The sequence below is a fragment of the Chaetodon trifascialis genome, chromosome 7, assembly GCF_039877785.1.
Source record: "Chaetodon trifascialis isolate fChaTrf1 chromosome 7, fChaTrf1.hap1, whole genome shotgun sequence".
NCBI classification, from domain to species: domain Eukaryota; kingdom Metazoa; phylum Chordata; class Actinopteri; order Chaetodontiformes; family Chaetodontidae; genus Chaetodon; species Chaetodon trifascialis.
This window is the reverse complement of record NC_092062.1, coordinates 14,279,273-14,305,000: the sequence shown is the minus strand read 5'-3', so window position 1 is coordinate 14,305,000 and position 25,728 is coordinate 14,279,273. Positions and strand designations below refer to the sequence as shown.

General features: G+C 42.3%; 1 protein-coding gene across 1 annotated transcript in view; it reads left to right on the top strand.

Moving 5' to 3' along the window:
• The window catches only part of cdkal1 (CDK5 regulatory subunit associated protein 1-like 1), a 230,243-nt gene that overhangs the window by 111,094 nt on the left and 93,421 nt on the right, over nucleotides 1-25,728 (top strand). The window contains exon 9 of the mRNA XM_070967372.1: nucleotides 9,195-9,361. Within this exon, the coding sequence (XP_070823473.1) occupies nucleotides 9,195-9,361 (167 nt within the window). The remainder of the gene's footprint in view (nucleotides 1-9,194; nucleotides 9,362-25,728) is intronic.

Here is a 25,728-nt window from a genome sequence, read left to right as displayed (position 1 = left end):
ACACTCTCCGAGCTTCTTGTCTTATGTTGGATTTGAGTCACGGCAGGAACGGAAAAGGTGTTTGAACCATTTTGCCATCAAATGAAATTAAATATTTGTAAAATGTCCAAAGCAAGTAGAAGTGAAATCTATAACTATACTTCAGCCACATAGGCCGTCTTTCCTTCCATTTGTTTTCCATGAAAAGGAATTATTCAGTGAAAATGGATGTTTCGCAAACTCATTAGAAATATCCTCATTTAATCTATATTACATGAAGTTAGTGAGACTCGGGGTACAAAAAGCAGTTTCAGAGCATTAGTAATTTATTGTTAGCTTGTGGCTTTTTCTTTTCATTTATTCACAGAAAGTACAAGTGTCGTGCAGCACTACGGGCAGTTAAAGGGCTCTTTTTGGTCCCTACAGATGTCCTTCTCTCTCATAAGCAGTCGTCCATCTGCTTTGGGAGAATCACAAGATACTTCACTCATGCACACACTGACAAACACACAGTGAAAAGATGAAAGAGGGGATGTAACTTCTCTCCCAATTATTCCTTATACATTCATATACAAACACGCCCACAAACATACGAGTATACATACAACACACACACACAGTACTTGGAGGCCCTCTGCCAATTACTTTTGATATATCCATACACTATATCTGACCCATACACGCTATGACTTGTTTTTCCTATACACCACATACATTGCATGTGCATGTATATACACACACACATATAGAGGCTTTGATGTATCCAGACATTGTATCTAATGCGCAGGCGTGCACAGAAGGTCATGCTTGTAGTTCAGAGACTATGTGAAACTAGGTTAAAGCTGACATGTTGTTGTTTAAAGGATTGTGTAGCTGTTCATTAAAGCCGTGCATATGCACGTACATCCACATGTGCATGCCCACAGACACATGCATGTGCAACATGTACACAGCAATGTGCATGCACACATGCATGTATTTAGTGTAAACATGCCTGAGAGACAATATTTGCATATACAAGTGTGTGCGTTGGGTTAATCCGTGATGATGATGCTACCTGCCAAGACGCCCACGCGCCACATCAACAGTTGTTGCTCTAAATTAAGCTGCTTAATTACTGCAATTAAACTCTGTGTGTGGCGTTTGTGCATGAGTTACAGTGTGTTAACGTGTGAGTGACTGGATTTGTGTGCTGAGGATTGAAGGAGGGCTTGTGTCTGCGTGTGTATGTGTATTAACATGATGCTGCTGATGTCTGTGGAAATGTTTATTTCTTGCATGCCTGTGAATCAAAGATTAGCAAAGATCAAGAATTTCAGTGAGAGCTGTTGAATACAAACCTAAATAAAAATGGTGAGAATCTTTGAGGAACTTCTTTATGTTGGACGGGCTGCAAGTATTCTGTCGTGCCAGCTGATGTCAGCCATAAGTCCTGCAGGGGAGGGTGATGTTCACAGGATGGAAAATACACATATATTGTGCTCTAGTTCAAGTTTGTTGTTCCAGTAACCTGTAAATGGTAATTTTGGGAAATACAGCAAAATTAGTTTTGTGCCCTTGTGGCTAATCAAATGAAAAGTTCAGTTACTGGTCATGTAATTTCAACAATGGCAGATTATTCATTGCTATGCCAGTAAAATTGGTACAGTCAGCGTCATAGATGCCAAACATTCCTGGATCCCTTTTCTCTCAATCCAACCTCACCAAACACACACTCTTACTTTTCTCGCCTTCCCTCCAAATTCATCATTTCATTTCTCAAGTTGCTGTTGTTTACATCTGCCCCACAATGTTGTACTGTCAAGTGGTGGGTGGGAGGGTTATTATGGAGGCCGACAGGCTAGAGGGGATTGGCTGATAGGGGAGGACGGGAGAGGGACTCATGTGATTGCGGGTCAGACAGGCCTTCCAGTCAGCGGCTCTGAACAAAAGAGTTGCATGGTTGTCGTGGTTGTGTGTGTCTGTGTGTGTGTGTTCTCTCTGTTTGATAAAGAAATAAATCCTTTCTTGGAAAGGCTTTGGATGAAATTAATATGGTATTTATAGTAAAGCAGTGACTTCATTTGTTGTCTGATAAATATTCATGGACAAATTAAGTGATCGCTCCAAGCAGCATATAATGTATGCACGTGTCTGTATCTCAGTATGCTTCTCAGAAGGGTATGTGTTGATATGTGTGAGGTCATGTTCTCGAGCTAGAAGAGTCCTTTTTATGTAGATATAGGATTTTTAAAGTAGTAATATATAATATAATGTAAGCTGAAGGCTGACTTGCAGCATGCAGTGCAGTGATAGACCACTAAAGGTACTCTGAAGAACAAATGGCAGCACGCACATTATTAACGCTGTTGTTCAAGAAATCCAACGAGCTTAAGGTTTTCTTGGTCTTCCAGACTTCAGCCTGACCTCCACTGTTCCTGTTAACTGCCATTTCTTAATTACATTACAGAGTGATGTAATTAGACTGTAATGTTTCAGGCTACCTGAAAACACTTTGCGCTCTTCTTATATCCTTCTCCTGCTTTGTGCATCAATTACTTTAATTGTGTGGACTGCTAGGCAGCTGCTCAGAGGAGCCCACGGCTGCTGATTGTTGGGACAAGGTTTGAGGAGTCAGAGTATTTCTAAAGGTTTCAAATGTGCGTTACCTGACCTAATGATGATTGTGAACAAGCCGTAGCACTATCAAGCTGATTAAGGTCAGAGGCCTTGGTGAAAGTTACGAGAGCTCAAATGTCTCGGCCTGTTTTTTTTTAAATTATTTTTTAACGTCGTATTTCATGAGATCTGTTTAGTCATTGAGTTAAAGAGTGAATATGCTCAAAGGGATCTAAGATGTTATTGCTGTAGTTCATGCACAATCTGATTGCTTGAAGCGGGGCACTCTTTAATAGATTACAGATTACATGCACATAAAGATGATCCTATTATGCTGCATTAAATCCTTATTTTCCATGACACAAAGCAACACATAGCTAAGCATGTTGGTATACATTAAGCTGCCATGATTGCATGATGGTGCGTGTGTCTGTCTGTGTATATATATATATGTATATTTTAAGTTATATCAGCCCAAGGGCAGAAGACATATATCAAGACTTTCAGGCTGCCACATTAAGGTTTATTAAACAGCAAACTCTAATTGACCAGTATTGACGTACTGTATAATTTTCAGTTTAAGAACATTTGTCTCAAGTTAAAGTACCAACAGATTTTTATTTCCATGAGCTTGAGGCATGTTCACCATTTCCCTCTCTTTCTGTCTTTCACGCTCTCTCTGTATGGTGTACGGTATGGTATGTACGGTAACATGCTTAGCCATATGTTGACTGGTGTTATGGAGAATAGGGTTTCAATGCAGTTTAACAGGATCATCTAATCTATAATCTGTTTAACATTAAAGCTTGTGGCAGCCAATCAAAAAGTATATCATGCCAAAGAGATTAAGATAAGCAGGAAAACTGAACCCGTTTGTGGTAGGGATGGAAGGATAACTTGCAGTGTGTATTCATGTACACCATCCACACGCAGCACAGACTTAGACACGAGCATTCAGTACGTACACAGAAACACAGTTGTAAGCATGCACTTATGCATAAAAAGTGTTACAAAACTGTGTTTCTTCCATTTACCCCACTGTTTCCAATAGTTGAACAAATAGCCAGTCAGTTTTACTGATTTTATATTTCTGTATGTGCGACTCAAGGAATCAGCCAGAACGCACCGACTAATAGAAACAAGCATGACATGAAAATGTGTGGTCATGTCGGGCTGCTTATGTGTCTCATTTATGATTTAAGACTCTTTTACTGTTTCAACAGTAGTGGCTTTTACTAAAGCTCCCAATCACCTGAATCAATTGGTTCTGTCATGCTTCTTCAAAGCAACCACTTCAAAGCCCTCATCTCTTTCCTCCTCCCACTCTTCTCATCCTTTTATCCAGAGGCGGAGCGGGGACACACGGCCATAAGAAATTATACTCTATATGTAAACAGTATCATGACACATAGAGGTCTGCTGTCTGTGATTTTATGTACTGCACCTTATAGTGTTGGCATTGCTAACATTGGAAATAGTGTCATGTTAGTGATGATGGATGAATAAAAGCTAAAATATCTTTGCCAATACTGTAGATCAACACAGAACTGCATCTCACAAGCTCGACATTGTAGCAAATTTCTTTTAAAAAGTTTGATTTGAGCCTGTATGTATGATTTTATTGAAGACTCAACTGCAAAATAGGCTTTCTTAGATGTTGCTTTTCATTCCTTATTCAGTTTATTTTTTGAGAATCCCAAATAGATCAGTCTAAAATGGATTAGTTGACAGAACCAACATAAACTGAAGCCACCAGTTTTCTTCTGTCCTTCTCCTGAGGATGAAATCTGTTCTCTGTAGCAGGTATTCTTGGGTTGGGCCATACTTTTGCTTTGGATTCTCTCCTTTCTTCTTACTGACTTATGAACAAATCGAGACCATAAGGTGGTGACATTTATGCTTAATCTATATGGTGACAAAATATACAGAGAGCAGACGTTGACCTGAATTCATCATGTAGACATAGAGACAACCAACAGATCCACCACACTTGAAACTCTGTTTTCAGTTCAGTTTAGAAGGCTTCAGTTCAGCAACACGTCGACACGGACAGAAAGCAAGCGTTTGGCAGAGAGCTGGAGTGATGATTGTTTGAAACGTGTATGGCATTTGTCAGACATGCTGATGGTGTTATTCTTGGACAGAGACAAATGCAGCTCAGACATACACACAGCTGTTTCCTCTCTCACTCTGTCTCCCTCCAACTCTTTCCTACGCGATACAGTTATCCACTTTATACCAACTTAGAAAAGCTCCAGGATTTCTATATATCCACTTTCACCTCAGCCGTTCATTTTCACAAATATCAGGTAGAGAGAGGCGACGGCAAACTGAAGAAACAGGTAGAGAGACTCTCGCCGTCTTTCCTCGCCCTCACCTGAAACCTCACCCCTCTTCCACCGTGACCAAAGACAGGGCCCAGGCTACACACTATGCTACTTGTTGGGCACAGGCGTTCGACTATGACATGATCGCGGGTCACATGCACAGCTCTAAGCCAATCATTTCATACAATTAACATGCAGTCGCAGTAATTACTCTGATGTTTTACACTCCATTTGTAGCAATTTTTACTTTATATGATGGAATAGTAATAATCAAGGAGATATTCCCGAAAAAAAGATATGCAGCATGTCCAGATACATAACAACATGAACATAAAATAAGTAAATAAAAGTAGTAAATTCCCTCAGTTAAAGTCTTGTGTTGCTTACAATGAATTGTTTCAGGAGGTTTCGTTATGTTAACACAGTCTTTTGGATTGCTCTTGATTATGTGCGATGCCTGTACTGTATTGATCAGTATGGGTGGTGTGCGATAAAATAGACTACACCACTGCTCTCTGATTAACGTCAGCCCAACCCCTGACAGCTCAAACCCAAACAGCGAAGTCTTTTTTTATTTTCATCTTTAATATCTTCCTGTCCTGCCCTCTTTCCATTTGCTGTTTCGTTCCCTCCTCCCTGTGCTGTGTTTTCCCCTGCTGTGTCAGAGTTCAGTGAATGTTAATAGCTTTTAGGAAAAGTGTCCTGCTCTCCACCCTTGTTTATAACTGATCCGACATCAAACTGCATCATTAGATGACGTGCAAAAGAGGGATTTGGTAAAGGTTTTGTGATATTAAACACACAAGTCAAAGCAGAGTGGAAACTTGCTGAATTCATTTCAAGTGATATAAATTTTATTTTCCAGTTAATTAAATAAAATGAATACTAGCATTATATTGATATGTTGAAATTCTTCCTTAGTTGTCTCCCTTTTACATCTTAGTCTTGGTCAGCTGCAAAACAATGCACCAAACTGGTACACACACTCTGCTTCACTGTTTGGCTTACGATGTTTAAAGGCTTTCATTTTCACAATTATTAAAAAAGTGAAAGTAATTTGTCAAAAATTATTAGATTTACAAATTTCTCTCTGCGGTGTACTCCTGTGGTGATGAGTTTTTTGCAGCAATCTCGACGTGCCTGCTACACATTTCATCCACCGCGACCCTCTCTCCACTGCACACACACCAGAAACTAGAGGAAGCAGCTGTGTAATGTGTCCGAGAGCAGATAGAGAAGGAGAGCGAGCTTACATTTCCTGATGAAAAGGACACCTTCTCTCTGTCTTTGGCCAACAACAACACCATTGGCACACCTAATTCAAAAGGGACCAAGAAGCAGGCCAAAGGGGCAAATTACTGGGCAGGTTATTGAGTTTATCTGGAGATCTATGTATGTCTGTGGCCTTGAGTAAACACCTGAGACTTTTCCAAAGCGTCGCCCAGTTCAAAACATAATTAACACAGGCATCACAAGAGGTATCTAATAGCAGACAATGCACATGCTGCCCTAGCTTGGCAGCATTATGTGTGTGGAATTACAGGAATGTTGTTTTGGAAGGAACCAATTTAGCTCCTAGGCAAGTTTAATGCAGCTCTAGCCCTGTATTAAGAGACCACTTGGCCAATATTATTGCAGGACAGAGTTGTGGGATGGAAAGTGATGCTGCTGGTGTCATGGTTGTAGGAATATATCGACTCCTGGGATGCAGATGATGCAGATGATGCAGACAAGGGTGAGATCTTGTCAGAGAGATTGGTATAATCCATCCCAAACAAGCTGACATTAGCTGCCCTGGGAATTTGCTGTCACCACCTTCCTTCAGGCTAAAAAGCTGAGCAATGTGACACAGATTATGTTGAAAAAATACTGCAGCAAATCAACCATGGTATTAATGTTGCTAAACAGCGACATGCTTTCATTATGAATCAATGTTAGCTGATGATAACACGTCTCTGCATAGAGCTTGACCTCCAGGTCGTCCAGTGACGCTGTTCAGTGGACAACAGCGCACGGGTCCAAAGTCAAATCAATTGAATGAGTGAATGCACGATAAGGGACATTTAAAGAACCAGGCTTTTACTGAGTATCGGACCAGGCTGAAATATGCGTTTGATTAATTGCACACTGAAGCATTTGAAAGTCACATCCTGAGTGACTTCTTGCGTTGTGTGTGTGTTAGCCTTTAAATCTGATCACGTGTGATTGATGGATGCTTTTGATGGCGTTTTTAGACGAGGCTGGCTCCAGAAATCATTAGTGCATCTTAATGTCAATGATGATGAGCTTTGGAAACTCTTTCACTCTGGACAATTAAACTGTCATCATCTTTAATCTGTCTGGCCTATGCACGCCTTTAAACACATAGGTTTTTTTTTTTTTGCTCGCTCTCTCTTTTACACACACACACACAAACACACACGCACACAGGGTCCAATTAGCCAAACACCATCTTTGCTCTCTGAATGACCACATGCATCTTTCTGTCTGTCTCTGCACAGCTAATGATAATGATGGTTGTGTGGTTTTCCGTGTGTTTGCGTGTCTGTGTGTTCGTGCCCCTACAATTGCAACGTATTTTTGTGTGCCTGCTTGATAGGATATGTCTTAACACATATCTTAAGCAGACACTCAACCATTTCCAGACCTACAGCCAAATGACAGTTAGATCATTAAGCTCTAGCAGTGAGTATTGCTCTAATTTAGCATGAAGCCGGTAGATCGTCTCCTCTTGCTGTATGTGACCTTCACATTCCTGGAAAGCATGTTTATAAGACGGGTGTTTTTAATACTTGTCAGTGACTGTCATGAGCTGGGTTCTGCCAAAGCCTTGGAGCATTTAGGCAATGACATCAAGAAATTCATAATAATATTTAAGAAGCTGCTGTGAAGATGGGGGAGCTTTGGTGCTTGGGCTGACCAGTGTGGCAAGAATCACACCCCTATTGATAAATGTATCCTCAGGGATGAGACAGAGAAATGTGTTTTAAGAGTGTTCTAATAGCTGAAAACAGAATTATTAATTTGACCATCAAAACAGAGGTCTGAATCAAATAGCTCCCCCCAGGTTTGACAATCACTGACAACAGTGATAGTAATAATAGAATAATACATTGTATTTGAATAGCACCTTTCATACAAGGAATGCAGCTCAATGTGCTTTACAGAAATGAAATCACACAGTGCTTCACAGAAAAAAGACAGAACAATCACAATGCCGACGTTGTATCGAACGATTGTTTTAGTAAGAGCTGTTTCAGTGCTGTGGTGAGTTCTAAGGCCTGACTGAAATCACTTCAATCATAAGAGAAGAGTGAATTTGCACTGAAACAATCTTTTCCAGTATCTTACTGATGAACGAAAGGTTGGACATCACCCTATATTTGGTGACTGCATTACCATCTACATTGGGCTGTTCTGAAGGCATCTAGGAAGATGTCTGTTTGCAGAGATGTATTTACAATCTTCAGAAAATCACTTGAAATGGTGTCGAACACCCTCTGTAAGAATGCTGTAGATACAGGGTCGACCCATGAGGTGGATGAGTTCCACGCAGTGACAGTGTTGCAGAGCTCAGTTAATGTAATACACATGGATTTTCCCATGGTTACGTCTATTTTTACACGGTTTGTTGAGGTCATCTGTGTTTATATCAGCAGCAGTGCTGACTCTAATTGAGGTTATTTTGTTATTGAAGAATGACGCAAGTTCATCACAGTTTGATAAAGAGAACTGTGGATGGGTGGGGGCGGTGCTGAGAAGCTGGTCAGTGGTGGAGGATGATACTTTAGAGTTCCCATCATTCTCTGTGATAGTCTCAGAGAAGTAATCCTTTCTTGCCTGACGTATTGCTTTGTTACAGACAGTCATGGCTTCTTTCCTCGCTCAATTTCCTTTCAGCTGCCCAACAGATTCTCACAATCTAATTAACACTGCTGTCGTTTGACCATGGAGATATTATGTCTGTCAACCATTCCTTAGTCTTTAGTGGAGCAACAGTATTTAAAGCAGACGACATGCTTTTGTTGAAATGTTCAACTGTGTCATTTAAAGAGCAGTAGTGGAGTATACTTTTGTAATAGTGCTGTAAAAGTGTAATAATAGCTGTAGTCATGGTTAAAAAATCAGCTGTTGTGTATGTATGTGTGTGTGTAAGCCCTGATTAAAGTTCATGTTGGAGCTGGACACTTAACAGATACTCAAAGGCAGCTTTAAACGATTTGCAAAACAAAAGTAGATAGTCATTCAGCATGTTTAATCCTTGTTTTTGTGTGTATTATTTCTTTCCAGAGGGAGTGTGTGAGATCTGGTTGACCAGCGAGGACACGGGAGCTTATGGTAGAGACATCGGGACAGACCTGCCCACATTGCTGTGGAGACTGGTGGAGGAAATTCCTGAAGGGGCCATGCTGAGGCTGGGTATGACCAACCCACCATATATACTGGAACACTTAGAGGTATGCACAGCACTCGCTAACGTATTTCACCCAGAACTATCATCAGAGATAATACATCACTAATAAATAACACTAATGTACTTCTGCATTCCAGAGTTTTTCCTTTTCGCTCTTCTGTTTTGTCCCTATTGTCTCGTGCTATCCCTCTCTGTGAACAAATAAAATTGCTTTGCCTAGATTTAATAAAGTAAATGTCTTTCTGTTTTGCTTACCAAGCACTTTAGCTGCATTACTCCATTCATTAGTGCAGTTCATTCTCTTCTCTCCCTAATGAGTCAATTAAGGACCATTGTGTCCTCTTTAGTAACCTCATTTTATCAGTCATTATTGTCTTCCCTAATGGAACAATGGACATTGTTATCCTCTCTCTCTCTCTCTCTCTCTCTCTCTCTCTCTCTCTCTCTCTCTCTCTCTCTCTCTCTCTCTCTCTCTCTCTCTCTCTCCCTCCCTCTCTCTCTCTCTCTCTCTCTCTCTCTCTCTCTATGTTTCTGCATGTCTGTCTCTGTCTGTCAGACATGCATTTTCTACCATTTAAATAACATATTTCTAATGTGTTATCACCACTTTCCACCATCAATGGACAATAGGCATATTCAACCTTTTCAGACAACAAATCAACTTTAAGAGTTTGGTGACTTAATCCAAATTATTTGAATAAATGAAATAGGAGGCCTAAGAAACACATAACATGTTTCCCGTTCTGAGTCTGTCACTGTTCCATTGTTGTCAGAACCAATAAAATCCAGACAATGGGATGCAACTGAGGTTTTCTGCTTGTGGTTACACAGTTTGCCACTATGAATCCTGTGAAATTGGTGTATTTATTAGGAGTGTGGCTTTATGTTTGTGTGTCTGAGATGGAGAGTTAGTGTTTCATATACAGGCACACCTATTGGCATACCATTGTGTAACCTCTGAAATGACCTGATTTTCTTGGAAGTCGAAGCTTTTAGTATATCAACAAGAAGGTATACCATGACATAGTGTATTTTGCTCTACCTTGACATGTTGCTGTGCCTCACTGAGTTTCAATAACGTAACCTTGTCCAAAGTGAGTTTACAGGGTAACTACAGCCTCAAAAGCAGCAGCTATCGTCAGACTCTATCTCTCCACTGGGAAGAGTCTGGTGGAGCTTTGACAGCCCTTTGACAAAGTTATTTTGCGTGCACCTGTGTTGTAGCTCTGCTAGCAGCTCTACTATGAGAGACTGGTTTTTGTTGCTGTGAGTGTCAGTACATAGCCATAGCCACACTGTTAACCTTACTGTTCGTGGCTAGTTACTGTTCAGCTTCCTATGAACATCATATGCTAACAGGAATGTGGTTTTGTGTACAGTGAAAACAATCTGTAGTTCCATTTTAACTCCTTCAGCTTTGTTTTTCATCTCGCATACACATTTTTTTTGTGTGTGTGCCCATTGTTAAACAGGTATTAACAACTGATATAAAAAGAGAAAGAGAAACTGCAAATGTGGGCATGCGAGAGACAGAGTGAACCTGAAGATATGTTGTAGTTGTATGATATAATTCTGTATAATTTAATGCTTCAGCAGTGAAGTGCATGGAGCTACACTGCAGAGTGCAGTTTTTGGTGGCGGTGACTGCGAGACCTGAACCTCTCACATGACTAATAGCGTGGATTGAACATTCATTGGAAAACCTGCATCATATGTGTGTCTGCTCTATGAAAAGGCACATATAAACTCATGGCTTGGCTGAAAAGCCCAGCTTAATTTTTGTCACCTGCTTTTGCAGCAGGTGACAGGATATTAGGTTAAACTAGTGAGGACAAGTGAAGGATTTGCTTCTTATGAGCTTATTTAGTGTCACTAATTTAAACCATTTATTTGTGTGGTTTTATGCCAGTCTCATACCTGAGTAAAATTGTTCAGAGTCAAAGAAAGAATTGATAATTCTGAAAGGAAGAACATAGTGTGTTGAAACAGGGTGATGGTTACCAAGAAAACTAAAATGAAACAAAGCTTTTTAGTTTAAAAAAAAAAAAAAAAAAAGTCAGAGATATACCTTTGAATCAAACAATCGAGTAAGATTGGAAATCATAGATGAATGAAATGAGGACAGCAATGAAAAAAATGGGGATGAAGGCCCGGGGATAAAGATGAGGGGTAAGAAGGAGTGGGAAAGTGCTGTGGGAAGCAGCAATGGAGGTTGTAATTAACCAGGGGTTAATGGAGGTGGCTAATTGTCCCCCACATGTATAGGTAGGCTTTCTGCTTGGCTACATTACAATTAAAAAACCACCCTCCTAATGATAGGGAATAACAATTAACTGATAATTAGAAATATACTAGGACGACACACTAGCTTGGTCTCTCACTCTGTGGGTGTGTGTGTCTGTGTGTGTGTGTGTTAAGAATCATTTCATATGCTACCGGCCCCTTCATTGTTAACATCCATGCATTGAATTGAATTATATCTTTTTGCTTTAATTCCTCAGTCAATTAACCTACATAAGGAAAGATAAGAGTGCTCTTCTTTAGCTTATCATTGTCTTTTGTTGCTCCTGTCCCCCATTTACCCTTTATCCTCGCCCCTGTTTTCTCCTCTCCTCTGCCAGCCCCCCCACTTTCCCTTTTCTCTTTCTAGTTCTACTCAAGAACTTTCTATATGTTGTTGATGATTGTGAGCCCAACACATAGTAGAGAAACTTGCCAGAATAAAATGTCTGACTGAAAAGGAAAGCCTGTCTGTCCGTCCTTCAATTTTCTTTATAACAATTCATCTGATCAACTTCACACTTGGTAGGTGTGTTGCTGAAGACCCAAGGAAGCGCGTTGTTGAGTGTGAAGTAGTTGGATGAGCTGATCTCGAGAAACAAAAAGAGAAACATTGGCCTGCATGTGCAACTTTAAACAACTGTTACATCTGGATAAACCTTCTTAGTGCTCGATTTGAATGGCAGAGCTTTTATTTCTGCATCTCTGCAAATGCTGATGATATTAGTCCATAATCAAGCTTTTTAATTGCATATTGGGATGTTTTCAATACATAAAATAATTGTACATTTTGCTTTTCATGTGTGCAGTGTGTGTTTGGCCTATATTCAATTATGTAATGAGTGAAGAAAATAGTAATGACTACTAGAATTAATAATTTAGGTGTGGCTCACCTCAAACTGTCTTCTGGTAGCATATTGTAATCTCATAGTGTTATTAACAAAGTTTTTTTTGGGGGGGGGGGTTCATGCTTGTGTATATCTAAAACTGTGGGGGGTCTCGAATTGGAGGATATAGAGAAAGCTGCAATACTGGAGGCCAAGCAATTGAACAGGCACTCTGTGCTCTGGTTCTTTTAAAATTCATGGAGTTTCCTTCTTACTCTTCCTTGACTTTAAGTCCTCTTGTTTATTCCTCTGGTTTAGCTTTCTCTCTCTCTGATCCTAGTCTCTAGTCCCCTTTCTGTCATTCTTCACTCTTCTTCTCACTGTTTTAATTTCAGCGTCATTTGCCACCTTTACACTCTTGTTCTCTCCCTAATTGCTTTTCTCTCACCTCTTCTGTCTCCTTTCTCCAATTCCTCCCGTGATGGTGATAGCCACAGCAATAACCACAGTGTGATGATGACGATGAAGGCCAAAACTCTGAAGCAGATTTATGCTTCATCTTAAGGGCAAATTATAACCCTGTCCTCTCTTTTGAAGAGCACCAGTACTTATATAACAACATCATACTGAATGGCTGTGATTGAAGCTGAAAAGGCCAAGTTACCTCTCCACTTCCCCCGAAAGATCACCCTCACTCACACTCACTCAGATCAACACTTTCGCACCGTCTCCCTCTGTCACACAAGAACACACAATTTCAAAAAAATGTGCAGCCTGTTATTTCTGACAGATATAGACAGCCTCATGGCACTATTTGCTGATTGGAGCAGTTAAAGGCCCAATCGCCTCTCATGGACCACTTGTCTTTGACATTTTAGTTGATTGCATCGTGCAGTCAATGGATATTTTTTTCTGCTGGTGTAGCTGCACGTAAAAATGTCTCTAGCCATACCTCTTCTGTTTGTCTCATTTCTTTCTTTACAGAAAGTACATGTATAAGTATCATTCGCTAGCTGTTTGAGCACCACCAGGTCAGGGAAGATATTAGATGTTAGATATGTTTTGTGAGTACTTGAGTACTCTGTAATAATTAAATGTGAGTACTCAAATATGGAAAATACACAAAATGCCCATTCCTGATTTACTGTATACTTTTGATGCTTTATACTGAACTGTATTTTTAAACTCTGCACTTTTTCTGTCCATCCCTCTATCTGTCTTTCCATCTGCTCATCTGTCTGTCAGTAAACTGCTGAATGGCTCTCAAAAGTGCAACAGTAGGTCATCTGATCATATAAGGTGTGTGTGTGTGTGTGTGTGTGTGTGTGTGTGTGTGTGTGTGTGTGTGTGTGTGTGTGTGTGTGTGTGTGTGTGTGTGTGTGTGTGTGTGTGTGTGTGTGTGTGTGTGTGTGTGCGCGCGCGCGCGCATGCAGATACCTGTCAATGTGCTGGTGCAGGCCTCAGCATGTGATTGAATCTAACATGCTAGCAGACTCAGTAAATGGGGTGTGAAAGTAGCCTCCTTGTACATAGCAATCAGTCAGGCTGAGATGAATGAAGTAGCAGTTGTCCGTTAAACATCATCCACAGAGGTCATTTCAGTTTGACTGTGACACTCTCTCCACAGTTGTGTGCTACTGTAGCGTTGCATGTAAAGAGGGATTTGACTCCACATTTTGCTCAACGCTGTTCACTTAAAATGCTTTGCTCAAAAAATACGACCTCATAAATGCAGAAACAAATATGTACGTCTATGTCATTTGCAAAAATCTAAACTGTGAATTAGTCTTTTGTATCTCCTAAATGGATTTCCTCAATGTCTTGAAAATCTTTCCATTCAAAATAGGACAATAATAAAAATACTAGCAGGTAGTGCTGGGCGGTATGACCAAAAATGTATATCACGGTATTTTTCAAAATGACAGCAGTTTCACGGTATATGACAGTATTTTTTTTTTTCTTTCATCTGGAAGACAGATGTTTTAACACAGGTATATCCAGGCGCTCATTTGGGCAGAGTACCGTTATCTCGTCCAAGTATACGAAACTCCTCTGTTGAAAACACTTTTTCAGCCTTTTTTTCTGCTTGCTAATGTTCTTATCTCTCATAAAAGGGCAAAAATGCAAATAAACAGTAAAATAACAACATGGGCTGCTCAGCAGAGTCCTCTGTTAGCGCTCCGCTCATTCATGAGTAAATGAGTCGGAGCAGTGAAACTAACTGCGCAGTTAGGCCTGTCAATAGCTCAGCAACCCATTGGTCTGTTTTGATGATCGACACCTCTATTGACCAGTCCGAATCAAGAGATTCGAAGGGTAGCGCCCAAATTCACCATAGTAACACCAATGATGATCCAGAAGGAAGTAAGCCCAGAGATAGGTTATCGCATGAAGAGCGCTCCCTCCACTCTAGAAACCCCCTCCTCTTTATGTAAACAACCAGGACCTTCATGTTATTGATCTCAAACTAACGCAGAGTCATAGGAGGAGACATGAGCAGCGTTTTTTCGTGCTGGAATATAACTTTTGACCACAAAACAGCAAAACATTAAAGGTTTTCCTTGCAGAGAGGAGGCAGACATCTTTGTGATCATCACTCTGCTTTCATATGATACCGGGCTTGTGTGGTTTGCATGAAGTGGCAAAATAAAGTGGACATACGCTATTTTCATAATGCTCGCAGCTAAGGTGGTGGAGCAAATTGCTCGTGTTAGCCTGACAAAAAAAATAACAGACACGGCTCCTCTTTTTGTTTTTCTGTGTCATCATGTTCTACTAGTTCTGCAGCTTCAATTTCGGAACTTTCAATGTCTGTCCCATTCATCTTCACCGTAACGAAACACCAGAGCATTACAGTTTACCCTCACCACGCCCGTGCGTGGTGCCATGCCTGTTTAGAAGCGCAACATTGAAAACGGTCCCGTCTGAAACAGTGTCGCGCGGCGCAAAGTTCCGTACATTGTGTAATCACATAAACCAGTGTGGCAGTATATTAAAAATTAATATCATAAGAAAAATATACACCGGTATTCGGTGTGAACGGGTATACCGCCCAGCCCTACTAGCAGGTCACATTTATTGTTCTCTGCTGTCAGGTGTGACTTTGGACTGGGGTTGTGGGACTTGACCGAAACTGTAATTGCTTTTTACATTCACATCTTTCTTTTCGACTTTTTATTTCTTAATTTATTTTTTTCATTTAGCCATTTACTTTCCAAAGCAGTAGATGGAGCAGCACTGGGCTTTGGGAATGCTGACAAACTACTGAATACCCGTATCAACGTGAAAACTCCATCCTCTGCATGGGCTGATATTTTTCATATCCAAGACACAAGCATTCACACACATGAATGCACACACAATGAAACATACCCACACACATCTCTCACCTTCACACTCAAATGTGCACACAAGCACAGCTGTACGGGCACACACTTAGACACACCCTCTCAGACCATTTTCATTTTAATGAAGCCTTTGGGAGCCTCCGCACATTAGAGGCCTAATGTAGCATTGTGTGAGGGACCTGGCACCAAATGAATGTTCACAGTAAAGCTATTCGGATGTGTCTCTGAATTATGAGTCCTGACTTACTGCAGTGAATTATGTTTTCTAAATTATTGTGGTGAATTATGAGTTCTGAAAGGTGGAGAATTAAATGCCAGCTGCCCATTAAAACCTGATCTTTATTATGTCTTTTGTTGTGGCTTTAAATACTTTTTTTTTCAAAGGGTGAAAAGAATTAAGACCGCAATAATGGCAGTGAGTATAGTGAATTATCTGCACTTTGTTCATGTAATCCACATCTGCAGCAAACATATTTATCCATATATTTCGTGCATATTTTTTTTGGTTTGCCTATGTTACTATTTGAATTGCTGAAAACAAACTTGCATGGAAAATGACAAAATTTTTCACATGTTGACATTTTTTCCAGCTCTTAAAAGTCAGATGACACAGTTTAGAACAGTGTGGCATTCAAATGCTACACATGCACTTAAAATCCCCTTTTACTGTACAATACATAGATTTTATCAGCACTGTGTGAGGTGCTGCAGGCTCGGTCTGACCTCCAGGGAAAATCAAGTGCAGCCTGAAGTGTTTGAAATGTTTAATACCATTGGGAGCTCAGTTTCTCTATCTGCTACTGAACACGGTTCCCACTGACTGTGTGTTTGTGTACAAGTGCATAAGCATCGGGGACCTGACTCATTATCCTGGGAACAGCTTGTAGAATCATTTTCTCTCCAGACTCCCCTGGGTGAAGCCTGTTAATACTCTGTTCTCTGTGGGTTTGTGTACATGTGAGTGTGTGCGAATGCAGTTTGGTGCTACTTATTACGCCTTTGCTTCAGAAGGTTCACTTGAACCAGACAGGATCCCTTTCTGTCTGCTTGTTGGCACACTGGGGATTCCAGCTATGTTTGTGTGTGTGTTGCTATAATACAATGTTTGTTCAGTGCTGTATTTTAACATGATTAAGTATGTGCCATATACCTGTGTGCAGCACTTTGCCAGTGAGTGTAAGATTGTATTTTTCTTTTAGCTAATAGGAATTGATGCTTGCCATATGCCTGCAACTTCAAAAATGATCACCAGCCAATTACATTGTATCTGAAATAGAATCTTTTTGTACTTTTAATCAAATTCCAGGAATGTCTCCATCAGCTGTGGTAGAATCACTGAAGGCATATTTAAGAGGCCAAATCATTTCATTCTGAGCACACCAGAGAAGAGGAACGAACGTCTTAAACAATTATCAGATCAGATACTGAAACTGGACTCAGTACACACCAAGACTGTGCCTATTGCTTCAAACTGAATACAGCATCTAGACAATGCAACAGTCTGAGTATCTGATTTCCAAATTCCTGTTAATTTTTTATGAACATGGAGAGAAGCCTGGAAACACCTACCCCACCAGCTGCATCAGAAAACTGCTAATCTGGCTATTCCAGAGAGCCTAGAACATAAAGACAATTTGAAGAGTTCTTTCTATCCCCTTACCTCCCACGACATTGTAGGAACTTGCTATAGTTCTGAGAGCATCTACCAACATCAAAGGAATCCAGAGGGGGGCTTGAGAACAGTGTCATTGTATGCTAACGATGCGCAACTGTATATTTCTGATCCATCTTTGAGTTTTCCAAACTTGTTATAGCTGCATAATGAATTTGGTCAGTTATCTGGTTATAAAGTCAACTTCCAGAAAAGAGAGTTAATTGGGACCTTAACCTAAGATGTTTTTCTAATTTCAACCCCTTTGAAAATCAGTCACTTTAAAAATCAAAAAAATTCAGTACATGAGGGTTTGCTTTCCACATAATCAAAAGGATACAAAGCCAGTCACCAAAAAGCCAATCTCGAAAAAGAGATTTTAATCTCAAGGGACTTCCTGGTCAAATAAAGGGTAAATAAATAAAAATAAACCAACCTCCTCTGTCGCGTGTGAAGTAGACCTGATCATGGGGATTCATCATCTCTCTCTCTGTGGAAGGATTAACTCAATCAAGATGACTCTTTTACTCAAATTTCTTTTAATTTTTCAGTCTACCAATAAGCCTGACAGTTTTTTTTTAATAAAAGAAACAGTCAAGTAGTCAGAATTAAAAGCAACCCAGGATCAAGGGAATAATATTACAAAGATCTAAGAAGACTATTATTGGTCAGCTAACATTGCAGCAATGTTATACTGGATAAGCAAAGACAATAACGCCAGCTGAGTTATGGAAGGGTTATCCACTCAGTCCATTTCTTCATCAGTATGATGTGCTAAGTTGGCTCTATCACAATCTGTGTCTCGCGTTATATACGACTGTAAAGTACACTATCAAGATATGATAGCAGTTTATACACTGTTTCAAACAGCATTTCAAAAGCCAAAAAGTGGCCCTTTTTTGGCTAGTCTGGCTGTTCTTGATTGTTCTTGGATGGGTTAGGTTGATTTTATTGGATCTGTAATTGTTAATTATTACTATGTATATCGTTTTGGCATTGTTAAATAAAATAGTATCTCAAGAAATCACAAGTAGGAAGTAAAATGTATTTTCCCCAACAGTGATTACTTTTTTCTTGCTGTGAGCATCTGTTCCACATCAAGGTTGTAGTTTCCATCAAAATGCGTTGCTACATCAGTGATTCAAAGTCTTCATTTTGCCATTTTTCCAGTGGGAGTATGCCTCACACTCAAAACAGCCTCAGAATAAGTAAAAGACACCGTTCAGTCTTCTTGCCAGTGTTCAATGTATTGAAAGCAGGTGTTTTTTTTGCTCTGGAACAAATGGTAAGAAATTCCATCCTTACTGCTTTCTAAATAGCTGTCAGTCAGAGGCGGTCCTGGCTAGTTTTACGCCCTGGGCAAACCATCCCTAACAAAAAAAAAAAAAAAAAAAAATAGTATTTGACACATGGATAAGTATAGATAATTTGAATATTTGAGTCTGAGGATCTAATAACCATGCTTGAAAAATCCCTGAAGAAAGCTTAAAAAAAACAAAAAAAAAAAAAGGCTACTTTATGGAGCATTAAAAAAAAAGATTCCTGCTGTAAACTATTTTGGATTTTGTGATACATACGACCTATTTATACCATCTGAACTGTTCCAGTCATGATTACACATATCAAATGATTACATGCCAGTTTTGTACACAGAGAAACAGCAAATAATTAACATGATCTGAATTCAGTGCTCAGACCGTAGCAGATTTTTCAACTTGGGTCTTTCACCCTGTTTACAACTGGCATTAACATTAACAACAGGTGTAAAATACAATCTAAAACTTGACTTTTCTAGCCTTCTTTGATGCAAAATCATCAATTACATCATCATCCGAAATCTGTTGTGCAACTGTATAATTGATGCTGATGATGACAAGTCCAGAGAGATGCTCTTGTGACATAGTGGACCTCAAGTACATTTTAATAAGCTTCAGCTTGGAGAAACTCCTCTCTGCTTATAGAAACCTGCATACCTTTATCTTTTACCTGTTTCTCCTCTTCTTCTTTTCTTCTTTTTCTGAACTGGGCACCTGATGGATTCTTTGGTCTTTTACTTTGATCCATGAGGAAGATGAAGACTCAGCATCATTACGTTTTGCATTACTTTTTGCCAACAACCGGAGTCACGTGATGTAAACAAATTCACGTAGATGCATGCACAGTTTTTTTTTTTTGTTTTTTTTTTTTGTTTTTTTTTACATTTTTCACATAACCCAGTTAATTACACTTAGGTATATGGGTCTATATTAATTTTATGAATGAAATACAATTTATTTGGAAGCAGTTTGTGTTTTGTGGCCTGGGATCATCAGTCTATCCCCGGGCCCCCTCCCCCTTGCTTTGATCCAATTGATTTGATACACTACTTAGCGACATTTGAGAATCTAGCAGCAGAGCAAACACCAGGGCGTCATCTGTTATTAGTGCCGAAGGTAATGTTGAACTCTTACAAGCCGTGTCTGTTGTGTTAAGGTTAGCGCCATTTCACTGTGTAAACTGCTTTCGCCATATGAATCATCTCCATGTCCTTCCATCAAATTTAGATGACGATGACTGCCAGAGTCAGGCTGGCTCAGAGGCTGCAGCGGGCACCGGCAGGTCTCGCGCACCTCTGTCCACTCCTTTCACTGAGGCAGGGAGTAAAATGACCAAGACGAGGATAAAGGAATGTCACAGAGCAGTCACTAGATTTGTGGTGAAAGGTTTGTACCTTTTTGCCACTGTAGATGCCCCTGAATTTCGGTAGGGTAATTCGTTGCATTTTATCTGGCATATCTGTTCAAACGAAAGTCAGAAATCTGAGTTCTGTCAGAGTTGCATGTTGTTATTTTAGCCAGTGTAGTTCTGCTTCATTCATTCCTACCAGGTGTATTCGTTCTTACTGCTCACGAGCTTTAAGAGTAGTTCCAGAATTTTTAAACATGGGCCCTATTTTTTTTACATATTTTTGGGGTCTGAGGACAGATTTACAGGATAAACTCAAAATGAATGGCACTTCAAAGTTTCCATTTCCAAGTTAATCTCTGGAATTTCAGATCAAGCAAAGTTTAATGCTTTTTTCCTTTTTCATGACATCCCTGCCTTATAAATGACATGCTGTAATTAGCAGCACAAACATTGACCCTTGATGCAAACGCATCAGCAGTGACGCCTCCATCAGGGACAGTTGGTCAGAAACATGTTTTGATCCACAGTATTCCTCTGACAACAAGTGCAAGTAGGGGATGGAATGCATGTTTTCTGCTCTGAAAACCAAAAGGGAGGATGTAAAGCTGATGAACACAAAGGGCATGAAACAGAGCAGAGGGCAACAGACAAAATCCCCGTGCAGGATATTCCAGAGGAATTTAGAGCACCAAGCTCAGAATGAGCTTGCAAACCACCTTTTATCTGCGCTCTGTTTTTTTCCATATATGTTCCTTTCTGTCGTATCTGATTTGAGGGGGTAGATATTAGATCCTTTGAGCTAAGCCAGTTAAGATAGATCCCTTCTGGTTTGTGTGTCTTTCTGAGCTGATCGACCAAAGATGAAAGGATGTGTGTATGTTTGTGTGAATGAGAGAAATAGGCCTGGTGGAGGGAGGGCGAAAGCGGGCAGAGAGCGAGAAACAATATTATACTCCTTTTAGACACTGTCAAGATTTATAAAAAATAAAAAAAGCCCATCCATTATCTTCCGCTTATCCGGGGCCGGGTTGCGGGGGGAGCAGTCTGAGCAGGGACGCCCAGACTTCCCTCTCCCCGGACACTTCCTCCAACTCTTCCGGGGGGATCCCGAGGCGTTCCCAGGCCAGCCGAGTGACGTAGTCACCCCAGCGTGTCCTGGGTCTTCCCCGGGGCCTCCTCCCGGTGGGACATGCCTGGAACACCTCCCTAGGGAGGCGTCCAGGGGGCATCCGATAGAGATGCCCGAGCCACCTCAGCTGACTCCTCTCGATGCGGAGGAGCAGCGACTCTACTCTGAGCTCCTCCCGGGTGACAGAGCTCCTCACCCTATCTCTAAGGGAGCGCTCCGCCACCCTGCGGAGGAAACTCATTTCAGCCGCTTGTATCCGGGACCTCGTTCTTTCGGTCATGACCCAAAGTTCATGACCATAGGTGAGGGTAGGAACGTAGATTGACCGGTAAATCGAGAGCTTCGCCTTTCGGCTCAGCTCCTTCTTTACCACGACAGACCGATACAGCGACCGCATTACTGCAGCCGCTGCACCGATCCGCCTGTCAATCTCACGTTCCATCCTTCCCTCACTCGTGAACAGGATCCCAAGATACTTAAACTCCTCCACTTGAGGCAGGAACTCTCCTCCAACCTGAAGGGAGCAAGCCACCTTTTTCCGGTCGAGAACCATGGCCTCGGACTTGGAGGTGCTAACTCTCATCCCAGCTGCTTCACACTCGGCTGCGAACCGCCCCAGCGCATGCTGAAGGTCCTGGCTCGAGGAAGCCAACAAGACAACATCATCCGCGAAAAGCAGAGACGAAATCTGCCGGCCCCCGAACCGAACCCCCTCCGGCCCCTGGCTGCGCCTAGAAATCCTGTCCATAAAAATGATGAACAGAACCGGTGACATAGGGCAGCCCTGCCGGAGTCCAACATGCACTGGGAACAGGTCCGACTTACTGCCGGCAATGCGGACCAAGCTCCTGCTCCGGTTGTACAGGGACTGTACAGCCCTCAACAGAGGGCCTCCAACCCCATACTCCTGGAGCACCTCCCACAGAATGACGCGAGGGACACGGTCGAATGCCTTCTCCAAGTCCACGAAGCACATGTGGACTGTTTGGGCAAACTCCCATGAACCCTCAAGCACCCTGTGGAGGGTATAGAGCTGGTCCAGTGTTCCACGGCCAGGACGAAAACCGCATTGTTCCTCTTGAATCCGGGGTTCGACTATCGGCCGGATTCTCCTCTCCAGTACCCTGGAATAGACTTTACCAGGGAGGCTGAGGAGTGTGATCCCCCGATAGTTGGAACACACCCTCCGGTCCCCCTTTTTAAAAAGAGGGACCACCACCCCAGTCTGCCAGTCCAGAGGCACTGTCCCCGTCTGCCACGCGATGCTGCAGAGGCGTGTCAACCAAGACAGTCCTACAACATCCAGAGACTTGAGGTACTCAGGGCGGATCTCATCCACCCCCGGCGCTTTGCCACCGAGGAGCTTGCGAACTGCCTCAGTGACTTCAGCCCCGGTGATGAATGAATCGACCTCCAAGTCCCCAGTCTCTGCTTCCTCTACGGAAGACATGACAGAGGGATTGAGGAGATCCTCGAAGTATTCCTTCCACCGCCCGACAATATCCCCAGTCGAGGTCAACAGCTCCCCACCTCCACTGTAAACAGTGTTGACAGAAAGCTGCTTCCCCCTCCTGAGGCGCCGAACGGTTTGCCAGAATTTCCTCGAGGCCAACCGGTAGTCCTCCTCCATGGCCTCCCCGAACTCCTCCCAGACCCGAGTTTTTGCTTCTACAACCGCCCGAGCTGCCGCACGCTTGGTCTGCCGGTACCCATCAGCTGCCTCAGGAGTCCTATGAGCCAACCAGGCCCGATAGGACTCCTTCTTCAGCTTGACGGCATCCCTTACTTCCGGTGTCCACCACCGGGTTCGGGGGTTGCCGCCACGACAGGCACCGCCGACTTTACGGCCACAGCTATGGACGGCTGCATCAACAATGGAAGTGGAGAACATGGTCCATTCGGACTCAATGTCTCCAACCTCCCTCGGGATCTGGTTGAAGCTCTCCCGGAGGTGGGAGTTGAAAACTTCCCTGACAGCGGGTTCCGCCAGACGTTCCCAACAGACCCTCACGGTACGTTTGGGTCTGCCAAGTCTGTCCCGCTTCTTCCCCTGCCAGCGAATCCAACTCACCACCAGGTGGTGATCAGTTGACAGCTCAGCCCCTCTCTTTACCCGAGTGTCCAAGACATACCGCCGAAGGTCAGATGATACGACTACAAAGTCGATCATTGACCTCCGGCCTAGGGTGTCCTGGTGCCACGTGCACTGATGGACACCCTTATGCTCGAACATGGTGTTCGTTATGGACAAACTGTGACTAGCACAGAAATCCAATAACAGAACACCACTCGGGTTCAGATCGGGGAGGCCGTTCCTCCCAATCACTCCCCTCCAGGTGTCACTGTCGCTGCCCACGTGAGCATTGAAGTCTCCCAGCAGAACAATGGAGTCCCCGGTTGGAGCACTTTCCAGTACCCCTCCCAGGGACTCCAAGAAGGCCGGGTACTCTACGCTACTGTTCGGCCCGTAGGCCGAAACAATAGTGAGAGACCTATCCCCAACCCGAAGGCGCAGGGAAGCGACCCTCTCGCTCAGCGGGGAGAACTCCAACACATGGCGGCTGAGCTGGGGGGCTATAAGCAAGCCCACACCAGCTCGCCGCCTCTCACCGCGGGCAACTCCAGAGTAGAAGAGAGTCCAGCCTCTCTCAAGGAGTTGGGTTCCCGAGCCCAGACTGTGCGTGGAGGTGAGCCCGACTATCTCTAGCCGGTACCGCTCAACCTCCCGCACTAGCTCAGGCTCTTTCCCCCACAGTGAGGTGACATTCCATGTCCCCATAGCCAGAGTCGTTGTCCAGGATTTGGGTCGTCGGGGCCCCCGCCCACGACTGCTACCCATTCCACATAGCACCGGCCCCTTCTGATCCTTCCTGCGGGTGGTGGGCCTACGGGAAGGCGGGCCCACGTCGCTCCTTCGGGCTGTGCCCGGCCGGGTCCCGTGGGCAAAGACCCGGCCACCAGGCGCTCGCCTGCGAGCCCCAACCCCAGGCCTGGCTCCAGGGCGGGGCCCCGGTGACGCCAATCCGGGCGACGTACGCTTCCTTGCTTTAATTTCTTTCATAAGGGGCTTCTTGAACTGCTCTTAGTCTGACCCGTCACCTAGAACCTGTTTGCCTTGGGAGACCCTACCAGGGGCATTAAGCCCCGGACAACATAGCCTCTAGGATCATTCGGGTACTCAAACTCCTCCACCACGATAAGGTGGCAGTTCAAGGAGGAGTAAAAAAAAAAAAAAAAAAAAAAAAAAAAAAAAAAAAAAAAAAAAAAAAAAAAAAAAGCCCACTTGGACTAATTCTTGATTGGTTTCTTTAAGCTTGTTGAATTCCGCTTTGAGCTGGATAGTGCATCCACCCAGGGGCGAAGGCATTAAAGCAGCACTTTAATTTTTGCCACCGGGCACTGCTGAGCGATATCTTCCTCATCACAGCATCATTTTCACTTCAGACTCACTAAACTGTCTGTCAGCAGCAGTCAAACACTGAAAAGGCCTCAACTCCACAGGGATAAGTAACAAAAGAGATTCATATCAGTGTACTGTATAATCATTGGAAGATGGGACACACGCTGTCAAACAGACGCACACACATGATAAATGGCTTGTGTGAATGAAAATCCTCCTCTTATAGATTAATCCCCAGATGCCATCAGCAGTGCCCTGCAACTCAAGCTACCATGCCATCTGTTGAGACCCTGTTCACCCTTGCAACACACACACACACACACACACACACACACACACACACACACACACACACACACACACACACACACACACACACACTTATATATAATATACGATAATATACATAATACTATTCACTGTGTGGATGGGATATACTGTATATGCCTAAAGACATGGCAGAGCAAAGCAGTCACAAATAAACTGTAAAATGCACAGACACACTCATACAGTCCCATTATCAGTGTGGCCATCCCTCAGTGTATCTATTGTGACATATGGTAACATGATAATAATCATTAGTCAGAGCTTAATGGGAGCTAATACACATGTAAAATAGGACACCATATATTCTATCTACTCACATAAAATCAATGTAGCTGTAATGTTGTTGAATGTTGAGAATGAAAGTGTGTGAACAGTGTAGTCCCCTCACTTTGGCTACAGGACAGTGATGCTAAACATGCAATTAAAGCAGTCAAAAAGTTATTTATGGTCCATTAGTATATGCTTGTGCTTTTGATACAAAATGAAATGTCTTAAAAAGCTGAATCAAAAATGATATTGTAGCAGCATTTCTAAAGAGTTTGGGCTTGACAGTGTCAGTGACAGTAAAGACAGAAGATGAAGACAAAAAAAAAAACTAAATGTCTCTTATCTAAATGCAAACAAAACTTTAAGCAGTCGCAGTCGCAGTTTGTTTAAGACTTGGAAATCAATCATAAGTTCATCGGCTCAGGACGTGCACGATGTCAGGTGTAAAATGGAAAAAAGCTTAAAAAAAAAAAAAAAAAAAAAAAAAAAGACAGGATCATAAAGACAGAAGAGGG